The sequence below is a fragment of the Dendropsophus ebraccatus genome, chromosome 7, assembly GCF_027789765.1.
Source record: "Dendropsophus ebraccatus isolate aDenEbr1 chromosome 7, aDenEbr1.pat, whole genome shotgun sequence".
In the NCBI taxonomy this organism is placed as follows: domain Eukaryota; kingdom Metazoa; phylum Chordata; class Amphibia; order Anura; family Hylidae; genus Dendropsophus; species Dendropsophus ebraccatus.
The window spans coordinates 101,297,019-101,312,973 of NC_091460.1; the positions used below are offsets into that span (position 1 = coordinate 101,297,019).

The 15,955-nt window shown below is 43.7% G+C and overlaps 1 protein-coding gene across 5 annotated transcripts in view; it reads right to left on the reverse strand.

Annotated features, from left to right (window-relative positions):
* Positions 1–15,955, reverse strand: part of MFSD12 (major facilitator superfamily domain containing 12) — a 68,599-nt gene that overhangs the window by 11,636 nt on the left and 41,008 nt on the right. Inside the window, exons 1-2 of one of the 5 annotated variants that reach the window (XR_011363963.1) lie at positions 11,903–14,927; positions 5,206–5,279 (exon numbers count right to left, since the gene is read on the reverse strand). The exons of 1 other annotated variant lie outside the window; for it this stretch is intronic. Coding sequence is in view for 2 of the 4 variants with exons in the window: in XM_069978007.1 (XP_069834108.1) it covers positions 1,149–1,204 (56 nt within the window). In the remaining 2 variants the exon portion in view is untranslated. Of the gene's footprint in view, positions 1–665; positions 1,205–5,205; positions 5,280–11,902; positions 15,062–15,955 lie in introns of those variants that run through there. 3 more of the 5 variants (XR_011363964.1, XM_069978008.1, XM_069978007.1) reach the window with 3 other exon arrangements.

A 15,955-nucleotide genomic window follows, 5' to 3' on the forward strand; every position in this document is an offset into this window, starting at 1 on the left:
GAGCCGGGGGTCAGGCGCGGACAAGATGGCTTTATACGCAGATGTGAACTTTGAGAATATATTTAAGTAATCAGGGTATGATGAAAAGGGTATCACATAGATAATTGGCAAGCTGCATTGGTTTATTTATTAGAAAAGAAGGTTAAAGGATGTGCAGAAAAAAAAAGTCTTAGGGGCGATCTGATCACAATGTACAAATATATGAATGGACAGTACAGAGATCTTTCTAAAGATCTTTTTACTCCTGTAACAATGACAAGGGGCACCCTCTACATATAGAGGAAAGAAGGTTTCACCACTAACCTAGATGAGCAAATTTACAGTGTATGCTTTGCTACACTTGGCAATTTGCCTGGTCAGCTGCTGTCTTTGCATTCAGCTTTGTCATGCACCCAAAGTGGAGGGCAGTCCTTGGAGAATCCAGCTTTGCCAGGCACCCGGAGCAGAACACAGTGGACTGAAGATCAAAGGCAGCCGGCTGACAAGCCAAATTGCAGCAAAGCGCTTTGGTTACACTAACTTCACTCATCACCCGTGAAACCAATTTCATGTGTGTGGGTGTTTGGGCAGTACTGCTCAAATGTGAGGTTTCAGGGTGCCAGATTATTCTGATCCACCTTGGGCAACAAACCTGAGATGTATGCGATTGACACGCCACACAATAGTCCACATTAATGTTTTTTTATTATCCATGTGACAGGTTCACAGGCTGTGGCAAAATATATAAATATATTATTTTCAATTTGTTTTATTGACCAATTGTCAAGAGAATAATAAACCTTTGGTACCAAAAAAAAATTGTAAGTGTGCACTTATCCCTGTATAATTATGCCATGCATACTCCCCTTGCGAGGGTGAGAAAAACAGACAGGATAAGAATTAATACACATCCTAACAAAACTCCTAACCAAATGGTATACAAACATCCTTAACAGATTAGCACCCAGCGTCGAGTCTGGCATGTTATAACACGCCTATCTTTGAAGGTAACGAGTCATGCAGGGACTGATAGTTCAGGGCTGTATATGCATAAGCATAACATGGCCCCAGACTTTTTGTAACTTCTTGAGGTGACCTCAATTCATAAATACAATTTGCTCAAAGGGAATTGTATTAAACCAGTTTCTCGTGCCAAAATATAAATCCCCTTAGCGACGTCTCAGGCTAATAATGCACTTCCTTGGGCCAGGAAAAACGGAAGACACTGAAAAGGTTCAAAGAAATTATAGTTACATAGCTAGTAAGGTTTATAAAAAAAATAAAAAAATCCATCAAGTTCAACCAAGGAAGACTGATGTCATAGGAACACACAATGGTGCAACTTACCAGCCCGCTGCCTTTTAACTCACTGCCGCACTTCCCCCAAGTGACAGGAAAAGCTGGATCCAGTCCTAGGAAACTGGGAGAAGTTTTCTGGGAGTGGATCCAGCTTTTCCAGGCACAGAGATAAAAGGCAGCAGGCTGATAAGCCAGCTGCCGACCTAAGGGTATGTTTACACTATGGAATCTGCGCTGAGACTTTATGTCAAGACTTGAATTCCGCCATCCGCCCAAAGAATTGACATGTCAACGGCAAATATTATTTATTGAGTCTACGGGACAGGCAAACTTCAAGCTGAGGCCACACGGAAGAATCCGTTTTAAGTCTCCATGCAGATTCTATTATGTAAACATACCCTTACAAAGAGATTTCCTTCATTTTTACAGTAAATTCGCTCATGTCTATTGGTGACCTCACAATCTGTAGAGATGTCTTTATTACATTCTTGCTCATGTATGTAAGTGTACAAGGGATATTCCAATCAACATCCAGCATGCTTAAAGTGTCACTATTGTTTAAATTTTTTTTTGCAGAAATCAATAGTACAGGCGATTTTAAGAAACTTTGTTGACCTGTTTTGGTGCCTCATCTCCCTCCACCCCTCCCCTCTTGATAAGGGAACCATGAAGACATGGGGGGGGGGGGGGGAGCTTTTGGCTTACAAAGTTAATTTACAGCTACATCACTGGGCTATCTCCTCTGATGTCAGCACTGACCTCTCAATACCGGCTTTCATGCAGCTCCCTGCTGTGTAATCCTTTGGTCGGCAGCAGAGAGAAGAGAAGAATCTCTCTCCTCCCCTCTCTATAGAACAGACAGGGCCCGACTGATGTAAACCAGTCGAGATTTCCTCATAATGAGCAGTGGATGAGAGAGAGGGGAGGGGGAGGGGAGGGGAAACCAGGGGAAAGTCTTTTTGAATGCAGATAGTGGCCTATTTGCCAAAGTTTCTTAAAATCACCTGTACTATTGTTTTCTACAAAAAAAAAAAAAAAAAAAGTGACACTTAAAAGTCTCCCATAACTACAAGGTCCCCCTTCTACTACAAGGTCCCCCTTCTGTGAAGTTTTTCACCAACATCATAGTCTTACTTGAAATGATTTATCTTTGAAATTACACACACACATGCATTACAGTAGTGATGAATATGTAGATCTGCCTTTTTACCTGATCTGACATTAGATGCTGCATAAGGGCAGTGCGCCCAATGCTGCATCGGCGCGCAGCCACGAAGTTTCTAAGGACTGCCAGCTCATGTAAATCTGCCCAAAGAAGCAGGCAATAGAAGCAATGTGCGGCACCTACTAAGCATCCTGCTCTTCTGCATTACAAGAGCTAAAGAGGAGAGACATGCTGCCTTCTTTTTCCACTGCCACCAGTTACATGTAGCACTGGGGGAGGCACTGTCATATGATACAACACTGCAACATGTGGCCACTGTGAGGTGTGGGAACAGGTGTAGCCAAGGTGAGTGTTATCAGCTGAGGCAGCACATTCACTAGGTCACTGTCACAGGGGGGTATTTCAATATGGGAGGGGGTGCACAAAATACATCACGGAGGGCATTATTACTATGTGGGACAATTTATACTGTATGGGGCATTAGTAATACAATATAAAATATTATTTGTATAGCGCCAACAGATTCCACAGCGATTAGTAAAGACATTATCACCGTATGGTACACCAGTTGGGGCGCCAAACTCTGTAGAGTTGGGAGAAGTCTTCATGACCATCCACGTCAGACAGAGAAGAAAATCGAAATACAACACCACAGATCAGAGAAGACACAACCTGTGAGTCATTGGATGAACTGTGATCACTTATACGGGCTGCAGAGCTCCTGTATAAAATAGTTTGCACTGATAAAGGTCACTAGTGAAAATATAATAGAAGTTTAACACATTTATCATAGTACCATTAAAAAAATACAACTCTCCCACAAAAAAAACAAGCCCTCATTGTTGCCAAATTTTAGCATTATAGCTAGAAATTAGAGAATTCAAAGTAACAACGGAATGAATCGCTTTGTTATCTCTGCAATCCGCTCATCAGCCGGCTGCCTTTTAACTCTGTGCCTCTTCTCCCCAGGTGCCTGGAAAAGTTGGATACAGTCCTGGGAAACCTTTCCCAGTTTCCCAGGACTAGATCCAGCTTTTCCCAGCATTAAGAGGAGCAGCACAGAGCTGCAGGGAGTTAGAAGGCAGCCGGCTGATGAGCAGATTGCAGCGATAAAGCGATTTACTTCATTGTTAATGTAAATTCGCTCATCACTAATTATCTCTCTTGAAAAGCATTAAGGAAAAAATTGCTTGTTATTAAAAAAATAAAATAATAATAATAAGCCCAAAATAGGGTGAAGTTGGATGCAGCCCAAGGGAGTCTGGGAAAACATGAATATAGGCCATAGACTATACCCATGTTTTCCAGGCAGCCTTAGGACTGCATCCAACGTCTTCATCCACCAGTATTCAAGTGCTGAACAATCAGACTCAAGCTTGCTCCAGTTGTCCTCATCCCCCCATTAACTTAGGTATTTGCCTACCATTTTTTGCATCCCTTGTATTTCTTCAGTGCCACAAGTTTCCAATCTGTTATACCGCAGTAATGAACAGTGTAATAGATAAAGTGTTCTCCTCCTGCCTCCGTCTACCTCCAAACTACAACTACTTTTTTGTCCCCTCTCCAAACTTCTATGGCAAACATGTAAACTAAACCCTCAGTGCGCAGCCATTTCATCCCATCCCTCTGCAGGTAGTCCCAATACTTTACACCTTTCTCCCTCTCTAATTCTTTTCCCATAGTGTATACATCCCCCCCCTTAGAAGTAATACCCCCATACTCTATACATCCCCCCTGCAGTAAGGCCTCATTACTGTATACCTTCCTCTGTAGTTTCCCCATACTGTATACAACCCCCCCCCCCCCCCCGCAGTAATACCCCATACCGTATATATGCCAACTGCAGTAAGGCCCCATTACGGTAGACCTCGCTCTGTAGTTGTTTCCCATACTGTATACAACCCCCTACACGTGCAGTAATACCCCTATACTCTATATATCCCCCCTGCAGTAAGGCCCCATTACTGTATACCTCCCTCTGTAGTTTCTCCATACTGTATACAACCCTCCACGCTCCCTGCAGTAATACCCCTATACTGTATATATGCCAACTGCAGTAAGGCCCCATTACTGTATACTTCCCTCCTTCCTCTGTAGTTGTTCCCTAATACTGAATAAATCACTCCCCCCCCCCCTGCAGGTAACCCCCATGCTTTATATCTTCCTTCCCCCTCTGTAGTTGTTCCCTCATATTGTACACCTCCCACCCTATGTAGCCCTTTCCCATAACGGAGCAAAACAAGTTAGGTCCTGATTCGTTATTGCTGTGAAGCCAGTGTCAGGGATCTGGTCAGCTGACTAAGATTCCGTAGTGTGAACATACCCTAAGAGGTTCAGCCGCGGCGGATTCCGCAGCTCACCCCCACTCATGGCCATGCGTATTTCCGCCAGTGCCATAGACTCCATTTTATGATAGGGAGGATTCCGCTGTCCGTTCAAACAATGAACTGGACAGCAAAATCCGTCTGAATGGAGTTGATCCATGCAGATTCCGTGGTGTTCACATACACCGACTAGGGCTTTTGTTTCAAGCTCACTCCATAAGCCTAGGTCTATTTTCAGAGAAACACAGTAGCTTGAGAGGGGGGGGGGGGGGGGGGGGTGTTTCTGTGAAGTTTCGGATCATAACTCGAACAGGACATTTTTCTCAAACAAGATATCTTGCACGGTTTCTTTTATTTGCTTGTACTATTACATTTATTAAACTTTGGTCTTTATTTAAATGGCCATTGTACTTTCAAAAAAAGAGAGGTTTACTCATTTACAAGCACTTTGAAGCTAAACACTTTAGGACTTGTAGCTGATCAGTACCGCACAGGTATTCCTTTGTTATACCCTAAAAATACAAAAGGGGCTGGTTAAGAAATATTGTGCATATAGAGGATATTTAGAAAACTAGAAAAAAAACAAACAAACAAGCATTCTAGTCAATGCTGGGCATATTTATAAAAACAATCAGTTCAGATTAGTGATCAATATGGGGCATAGTGGGAAAATGTAAGGCCCTATTACACAGAGCGATTTTTGGAGGATAATCGCTTGGTGTATTAAGCATGTTAAAGAGGATGTACCATCAGTACATCCTCTTTAATCTGACCCAAGGATAAAACCTAAAGAATCCACTGCTGACCACATATCTCTGTATTAAGATGTGCAGACGGCAGCTGATTAAAGGGGCTATATGATTACCCAGCTTACATTTGCAATGGGCCATGTAATATGGCCTTAAAGGGGTACTCCACGAAAGATTTAACCTTGTTCAATCCCCAACAATAATCTAAGCTTGTGTGTAATAGCTTTCTATTACATGAATAGGTTCACTTGTCTGCAGCACTACCTGACTCTCACCCTAAAGCTGCTGAAAATCCTCGCTACCTGCTCCTCCTCCATTCCTCTGTCCTCCCCCTTTCATTTCGAGACAGAAGTCAGATCATCTTTGTCTCTTCTGTTGCCAGGCAAGCTGTAATATCTCATCTGTAACCCTGCCCACCACTGACATCACATCAATCAGTGAGCACCTGGCAAAAGTGCGAGGAAACAGAACAGTGACAGCCTACTGAGAACTATAGGGGAAAAGGAGACATGGTTTTTCTCATCTCTCTCTTTTGCTACTCTATATACATAGATATTTTGTTTACAGTGTTAAAGCGTAACAGTCTTTTTTTTTTATTGCAGAAATCAGTAGTATAAGCGATTTTAAGAAACTCTGTAATAGGTTTTATCAGCCAAAAAAGCCTCCTGTACTCAAGAAGCAATCTCCCAGCCTCCCCCCTGACTTCTTATCTGTGCATTATCAGGCAAACACGTCTTCATTACAGAGAAGCCAATGAAGACGGGCTCTGCTCTCTCCATTGTAAGCCTATGAAGGGGGGAGGGGCTGAGGGAGATGAGGGAGCAGGAAGAGGTGACATGAAGGTCAGCTGTTTGTAGACTGTCTGGGCACCTAAACCGCAGGATTCTGGAGTCAGAAAGGTCAGTGCTGATCTATGAACTTACTGAGAGAAGATTGCAGGGTGTTGTGCTGTGCAGGACTGCTCCGTGCTCAGTCACTCCTAACAGCCCCTCCCCCTCCATAGCCACATAATGGACACAGAAATCCTGCTGCTTCAGCAGTGAGGGGGGAGGCTGGTAGATTGCTTTTTCAGTCCAGAAGGAAACTTTTGGTTTATAAAAGCTGTGATGGAAATGGACAGCCCAGTCCCTATTGTGTGTACAGTTATATTATATGTGGTATGAAAGTGTTTGACTCATTCAAACTCTGGGCAGTTTATTGAGGGTCTCTGGTCAGGAAACACCAGGCCTGGTTTATTGAGGGTCTCAGGAAACCTGGAGTTCTTATCTACTTCAAAGAATGGAGACCCACTCAAAAACAACACCCAACCATAGGACAATGGTTCAATTACAGGACATATGCAATGAGGTGTCCCTGGTCCTTCCCCATTATCACCTAATGAGCCAATTAGGACAACTCATTATCCTAATCACCTGTTGAGCGGCTCAGAAATCTGAGCTGAGTTTTGACTGTATAAAACATGGTGCCAACAGCTAAACTGGGTGGCAGTGGAGGGGGTCAGTCTGACTGAGCTGCGATCCATGATTTCCCCTACCCCCTGGGAAGGCAACAACTATTGTAAGTGTTAGATAGTTTCTGCTTATTTCTCCCTTTTATTTTATACTGTTATTGCATGTATGTGTGTCATCTTATTTACCTTATTTTTGTAAGCACTGTACCTTTTTGTCTATTAAAGCTTAAAACTTTAATAAGTTTGGTCCTTGTATGCTCTAAGAATCCATAGCCTTGGGATGTGGTGTTTTAACCCTGTGAGAGCCAGTGAGTGGTGTTGTGGGTTGACAGTGTCCTTTCACACTTAATTTGAAAGGTGGTGGCAGCGTGTGTGTTGAGGTGCTTGGACTGTGTTGGGGTGTGATTTATGCTCAATTTGCCACCTGAGTGGAAGGTGAGTGCAAGATTGAGTGAGTGGAAATAGATTAACTCCTTGCAGTGGCATCCACGTCACGTGCTAGTAAGTGTGTACGTGACAAAACCTATTACAGAGTTTCTTAAAATCGCTTGAACTGTTGATATTTAATGTTTTCAAAAAAATGGCCCTGAAATGACAGTTACGCTTTAAGCACAAGCAGATGAGCCAGCAATGGGCAGATTACACAAGATGAGGGGATACTTGCATGCTGAGACCATTTTCCCAGCCAGTGCCATCTTGGATAAAGACCAGCTTTGAGAAAACCTTAACTCAGAAACTGCGGCATCTAAATCATGTTTAATTTTGGCACAGTAGAAGGCCACGTCTGGCGTACGCCACAGAAAAGGGGCAAATCTGCCTCTTTTCCATGGCATACGCATGGGGAGCATGATAAATGCCCCCCAAAATACTCAAGGGAACTTGGTGAGCAAGATCAGCAAGGTCTAGGAAAATTTCATTTTTTTTTAGCTCTTGCGTGGAATACCCCTTTAAGCCCATGGCTGAAAAGGGGCTTTTGATCATTAATCCATGCATACATTTAATGGTTATTGACCACTCCACTGGGCTGTAAAAGCCCAGCAAACTTCATTGGGGGGGGTGGTGACAATACAGCCTAGTGGCTGTCAAAGTGGTAAAGGGGGTTACAAGTGACCTGAGAGGTGTAGATGGGATACACTTTACTGGGCTTTTGCAACCTAGAGGAATGACACAGGGATTATAATTGCAAGCAGTTTTGCAATATACACCATTTAGGTTTTCTAGTTGTAAATCAAAAGTTATACATTTGGCCAAATTGTGGTCCATGCTCCCTCCATGCCAATGTTTCGCCTTCTCTCTTCAAAAAACAAAATAATCAAACACAGGAAATCCCAGTCCTTTGCACGCTCAAAAGTAAAGACACCTATTCATCATGCAGGTTCTATATCAACTGAGGGCAATTAACGTAGGCTATTTATATTAACTTTTGCTAATTATCTTAGAGCTCTGCAGCTTACCAGGAGACAATGCTCTTTGTTATGTAACAATTTAGTCAGTATAATGTCACCGTGTGGTTAGTGATTTTTAATACTGTGTGATAGGAGAGCTGACTATACAATGCGAGCACTCCCAGGATTCTCTGCTACTAAATGTGGACAAGCAGCAGCTGTACACATGTACAGTAAAAACTTGTCCCGCTACCAATCCATGTCTAAGTCTGCAAAGGACTGGGACATCCCGTGGTTGGTCTTTTTTGAACATGCACTATAGACAGGGGGGGGGAATGGGGGTGTTTTTTTGTATGCTATGAGTGTATGGTTTTGCTCACCAGTTGAGGGTGTGCAAACTCTATACAGTGGGTATATAGGGAGATAGATGCTGCTCTTAGAGGACCACCACAGAGTGACACCTAGTGGCCATATTTATAATTGATGTTGATTTAAACATAGAAAACTTAAGACTGTACCACCAGGCCCAGGCTGAAGCACTGGAGGCAGGCTGACCCACCCTTAGTGGGAGGAAACCCCCGCCCCTCTATGATAGGGTTCCATTGATTCTAATGGAGTCACTTCATGGAGGTGCTGGGGTTTCTTCCCACTGGGGGTGGGTCGGCCCACCTCCAGTGCTTCAGCCTGGACCTGGTGGTACAGTCACCTTAAGAAAATAAACAGTATATTGCAAAACTGCTTGTGATCACAACCCATGTTGATTTTTAAAGCCAATTTGCATATCAATTACTGCAACACAGTATCCCAATTTTTTTTTTTAATTAAATGTGCCTACTGCCTCCAACTGAATTCTTTACATTAAAAAAAAAAAATAAACACATTGAAATTTATTTTTCAATTAAAAACAGAATAGACACCATTGTTCTATTAAAAAGCCACAAACATTGATTGGCTCAAAGTGTGCCACATTGACGCACAGCAACAAAGGAAGCCAATTGCATTGAAAAAGCATTACACGCCATAGAAAGCAGCAGTGATAGCAAAGCACAACAAATCAGACAGTAGAACTAAAACTACTTCTGGATTGGAATTAAATATATATTTTTAAAACATTTTGTCTATTCACAACAGAGATTAGGGGACATTGAGAATCTGGCATTTAAATTTTACCATGCCCAACCCTTTGCTGTACAGACAGATAAATAAAAGGTACGACAACAGCTTGTATGCAGTAAGCCATCACACTGACAGCTTCCAGCTCACGGAGCTGTCAGAATCAGTGTAGCTGGGCTAAGCACGAAACAGGCGGGCCGCCATGATGCCAGCTCCCGCGCTGCTGGTGAAAAGGACCACCTGTCCACAAAGGAAGTGGAGCAAGCCATGTGCAAGGTAAAAAAAAGGGGGTGGGTGGGATTAACACTTCAACAGAAAAATTAATGCACTGCAATGGAGTGAACAGTTACACCATCTCAAATCTTGATGCTACCTAATGTCATACACAACTACAGAATCATGAAATATGCATGCCAAAAGTGCTGCAGTTTCTTTAGGTTAAACACAAAAGAATTTTTTATATTGGCATCCTGCTTGTAGCCCAATGGCACTTATGTCAACCATAAATATTTTGTGCAGCATATTGTAGATATGGTACTAACCTAAATAATCAGTAAATTTGGGGGGGGGGGGGGGGGGGGGGGGGTCATTTATCAAACTTGGTGTAAAGTGAAACTAGTTCAGTTGCCCCTAGCAAACAGATTCCACAGACTCTTTGGAAAATGAAAGGTGGAATCTGATTGGTTGCTAGGGGCAACTGAGCCAGTTTCACTTTACACCATGTTTGATAAATCTCCCCTTAGTGTGTGCATCAATGAGTACTTGGCTCAGAGCCTGAATCGGTGGTGGGCATTGCCTAATGACCAAAAACAGAAATTCACACATCATTTATATACATAGAGCAGTTTCTTTCTTCCCATCCAGCAGTCTGCAACAACTTTTTACATCAGTAAGATGTACATCAGTGGATGAACACATCGGTCATTTGTTTGTATAGTGTATACAAACAATCATAATAACGATTGTAATTGCAATCGTAACTATTGTTCTGTGTATTCTGAACAATTCCAGGTTGTTCACAAAAGTGCTTGTTTGCAATTGTTATTTGGAAAAAACAGAAAAAAAATTGGTCTAATAGGTAAATAAGGAAAGCATAAACTAGTGACAGGCTGAACAGAATGATGCATTGTTCTGTGCAGCCGATTTAGAGATGTCCTCCTGAACAACTCATGGAAAAAAAAATCCACTCCATTATGTGTATGCTCAGTAGCCCTAGATATTCATGAGCGCCAGCACACTTACCCCACTAGCTGCTGACTGGCAGTTGTATATCTCCATCTATCTGCATATGCAGACAGCTGTCAATCAACATCTGGAGGGTGGAGGGAGTGATCCAGCACAAAGCCCATGCTCCTGCACATCAGGAAAATGGCTGAAAAGAATTATGTACATAATACACTGATCTGTTTAGCATTTCTGTCACTAGTTTATGCTGTAATCAAACCTTGTGAAAGATTCCCTTTAAAAATGTACGGTCATTGAGAAACTTGTCACGTCACAAGACCCTGACTGATCAAACACTTTGACAAGTATGTAAGCAGTGTTAACAGTAATGCTTGAAATCTCTGGAGAATCATATTGTCTGTTCATAATCATTGATAAACTAACTAAAATAATGTATAGGATCCGCTTGCTACATGGAGCTGGATATTTACAAGTCTATTAGATGTTGCTGCACCCCCTTAATCCGTGCTTTGCTCCCTGTGTGTGCCATCAGAGCATATCAGTAAACTTTTTGGGTAGATAGGAGATACTACCCCTGTCCTACAGATTTATGCCAAATGTCATCTCCTACTTACTGTGATAGCTTTGGAACTCGAAGTTTTGTATTTTCTTGTTCTGTACTGTTTGCAGATTCTTGTTGTAGGGACTGCGTCCCTTCATGCTCACTCTTTCCTATTTTATTTTCTGCACCGTCCCTTCTCTGCTTTAGCCTTCCCTTCTTCTAAATCCTTATGCCAAATCATCACAGTCTGCTCCCATTCAGACTGGCCTCACTGACAACCAGGTGCAGATCAAATCGGTGTGAGCTACCCACAGCAACCAATCACAACTCAGCATTCATTTTACCACAGCTGAAAGCGGAGCCATGATTGGTTACTATGGGTAGCTTACACCCTTTGATAGATCTGGGCCCCTGAGTGGATGAGTTATACATTTAAGATGTGCCATTCCCTATGGAAACACATAAGTCTAGATGTGACCAACCTTGCTAAACAAACAAAACCACAGATTGAACGGATGGCTGAGCGCAGAACAGTGCACACATTTACAAAGAGGTTTTTCACCTCTTAAGCAGAGCGTAAACATTACAGAAATAAACTATACAGAAATAAACTATATACACATTAAGCTTTGCTTTCAAGCTAGCAGTTTCATATGTGGTCCAGGCTACTTCGGAAGGCAATGGGTTAAAGTGGAAAACATGAATTACTAACCGGTAATTGCTTTTCCTCGAAGCCCATGACGGCACCCATGGAGAGGTCCACCTCCCGCTCCTCAGGACAGGAAACAGTTCACTGGATCCATAAAAGAAGAGACCGCCCCTTCATCGCCAGTTCGTTACCAAGGAAACTCAGGAGCATATCTAAATCTTCTTTGGAAAAATCAATATATTTTCACACCTTTTTTTTTTTTTTTTTTTTTTTAAACTATTACTAGTTTAATATCATATAATACTTCTTATATGACTATCTCAATACAAAGTTCTACTACTAGTGTAAGGTCAATATATACAATATTAGGGAGGGTATTAGGCGGGTGCCGTCATGGGCTTCGAGGAAAAGCAATTACCGGTTAGTAATTCATGTTTTCCCTCTCGCCCTATGACGGCACCCATGGAGACTAGAATAGGAATTACGCCTAGGGTGGGACCACTGCCTGCAATACCCTTCTCCCAAAGATTAAGTCTTCTTGAGAGGATAACTGGAGCCTATAATGCTTAAAAAAGGTATGGGGGGAGCTCCACGTAGCAGCCCTGCATATTTGTTCAATAGACACTGAGGCTCTCTCTGCCCAGGATGTGGCTACTGAACGGGTAGAGTGAGCCCCGAACCCTGATGGTACTTCGATACCTGCGGTTAGATAGGCAGAAGAGATGGTGTTCTTAATCCACTTAGCTATCACCTGGGCAGATGCAGCCTTCCCTCTATTCTTTCCCTGAAAGAGTATTAAAATATTATTGGAAAGCCTCCACTGTTCTGTATTCTGTAGATAATGAATAAGACATCTCCTGACATCTAGACAGTGAAAACGAGACTCCCCCTCATTAGAGGGGTTGGGGCAGAATGAGGGGAGTACCACTTCCTGGGATCTGTGGAAATCAGAAACCACCTTGGGAAGGAAGGCTGGGTCTGGAGATAGTATCACCCTATCCTCTCTAATAGACATATAGGGTTGCTGAATGGAGAAAGCTGATATTTCTCCTACTCTCCTGGCAGAGGTAATAGCTAGAAGGAAGGCTAACTTCTGAGAGAGAATTTTGATGGAGAGATCTGCTAAGGGTTCAAACGGAGGTTCTGTTAGCTGGGAGAGAACTAGATTCAAATCCCACGGTGGGAGCTTGGGCTTGATGGAAGGGAAGATTCTATCTGTTGCCCTCATGAACCTCCTAACCCAGGGATGTTCCGCCAGTTTAAAGTCAAAGAGGGAACTAAGAGCTGAAATCTGGACCCTAATAGTACTAGGCCTTAATCTCTTATTTAGACCTTCCTGTAGGAAATCTAGTACTACTGGGATATCTGGTGGAACTAATACATTAATGGGTTTATTTACAAACCTACAAAATGCTCTCCAAGTTCTAAGATATATCTCTGATGTGACTCTCTTTTTACTGGCCAGGAGGGTGGTGATGACCTGCTCTGAAAGCCCCCTGTCTATGAGGATCTGCCTCTCAATAGCCATGCTGTCAGGTGGAGATTCTTGACTTCCGGATGGTAAATTGGACCCTGACTGAGAAGATCCGGAGTCTCTGGTAGTACCCAGGGATCTGTAACGGACATGACCCTCAACCAAGAGAACCACACCCTCCTGGGCCAGAATGGTGCTATCATAATGACCAGCGCTTTGTCCTGCCTGACCTTCCTGAGAACTCTGGGGATCATCTTGAAGGGGGGGAAGGCATACAGGAGTCCCTGATTCCAAGGATGGGCTAGCGCATCTATCCCTATCGGGTTGTCTGATGGGCTCAGGGAGAAGAACCTCTCTACCTTTTTGTTCGCTTTGGAGGCGAAGAGATCTATTACTGGAAGACCCCATTTGGCACAGATCTGCTGAAACACTTCTACTGACAAGCTCCACTCCCCCTGGTTTAACTGGTGTCTGCTCAGGTAGTCTGCCTTTATATTCTCTGACCCCTTTAGATGTAGTGCTGTGAGGGAGGAGAGATGAGGTTCTACCAGTCTGAAGATGAAGTGTGCGACTCTCATTAGCTCTCTGGACCTTGTGCCCCCCTGGTGATTTATGTACGCTACTACCGATGAGTTGTCTGACTGGACCTTTACATGTCTGTCTATTAGAAGGGGTAGGGCCTGGGATAGGGACATGAAGACTGCCCTCAGCTCTCTGACGTTCTGAGACAAGGCAGCTTCCTCTGGCTTCCATAACCCCTGGAGCATGATGTCTGTTGTGTAGGCTCCCCAGCCCCGAGGGCTGGCATCGGTAGTTAGGATGACTTCGTCTGAGCGTACCCAGGGGACCCCCTTTTCCAGATTTTTTCTCTGGGTCCACCAACTTAGGGAACGTACTGTCTGTGGAGAGAGAACACATAGAGAGTCTAAGGAGTCTGTAGATCTATCCCATTGAGAGAGGATCTGTGTCTGCAGTGTTCTGGAATGATACTGGGCCCAGGGGACTGCGGGAATGCAAGAGGTCATTAGACCTAGAACTGACATGGCCTCTCTGATTGTGGTGCTCTGACTGTACATGAGGTGTTCTATTTTAGTCAGTAACTGGGTCACTTTACTAGCAGGTAGGAAACATTTCTGAACACGGGAATCTAGGAGAATTCCTAAGAATTGGCAGGTGTGAGAAGGAGTCTTGACTGATTTCTCCTCATTTATCTCCCATCCTAATCTCTTAAAAATGATTTCCGCCTGTGTGATTTGAGATTGTAAGATCTCCGGAGAATCAGCCACCAGGAGAAAATCATCTAAGTATGGAACAATGATGATATCTTGTTCCCTTACATGTGCCATCACCTCTGCCATAACTTTTGTGAATATTCTGGGGGCCTGTGAAATACCGAAAGGCATGGCCCTGTATTGTAAGTGGAGGAAGGAGCCCTTGAACCACACCGCAACCCTGAGGAATCTCTGGTGTTCTGGGTGAACTGGAATGTGATAGTACGCATCCCTGAGGTCAAGGGTCGCCATGGAGCAATCTCTAGAAAGATTCAGAATGGCTGAAGATATAGTTTCCATTCTGAATCTTTCATAGGTAAGGAACCTGTTAAGGGGCTTTAAATTAATTATGGTACGAAAGGTACCATTTGGCTTCCTGACCAGGAAGAGAGTGGAGTAGAAGCCTGCTCCCTTCTCTTCCGCTGGTACAGCGACCAATACCTGTTTATCCAGGAGAGACTGCACCTCAAGTTCCATGGCCTGTTGACGCTCTGGATCCCGGAATTGAGTGGTGACAAATCTACTGCCTGGAGGGGACACAAACGAAATCTTTAAACCATCCTTTATTGTGTTCAAAATATTCTTACTGGATGATATTTTATCCCACTCCTGGCTATATAGCGAAAGGCGACCACCCACCGGGGCCTGGCGTCATTGGGGATTGGGCTTTTTGGCAGAATCAGCAGCATTGAACAACAGCCCTCTACCCCTTCTAGAGGTCCTCCATTCCCTTCTACCTGAAGGGCCTCCCCGCTGACCACCCCTACCTCTGCCCCTATAATTACTTTTGGGAGGTTGGGGTACCACTGGAAAGCCTTTCTTTCTATCTGAAGCTTTCTCAAGGACTGCATCAAGGGTGGAGCCAAAGAGAAATTCACCCTCACAGGGTACGGCACATAGCTTTGCCTTTGAAGTAATGTCCCCTTTCCAGTCCCTGAGCCAAACTGTACGCCTTGCAGAGTTGGATAAGGCAGCAAACTTGGCATTTAGCTTTAAGGTATCTGCTGAGGCTTCCGATAGAAACTTGGCTCCCTGGCTAATATTGGGGAGGGCAGCCAATAACTCTTCCTTAGGGGCATCGTCCCTAATCTTTGCGGTTAGTTCCTCTATCCAAATGTCCATAGATCTGGCTACAGATGTGGCCGCAACAAGAGGTTTAAAAGAAGCAGCAGCTGCCTCCCAACCTTTTTTAAGGTAGACCTCTGCTCTTTTGTCCATAGGGTCCTTTAGAATAGCAGAGTCATCAAAAGGCAGGACCCCCTTCTTAGCTATCTTCGCTAAAGGTGCATCCACTTTAGGGGCTCTATCCCAAACAGCTGTCTCCTCTTCATTAAAGGGATACCTGCGCTTCATTGCCCTGGGCACAAAGAA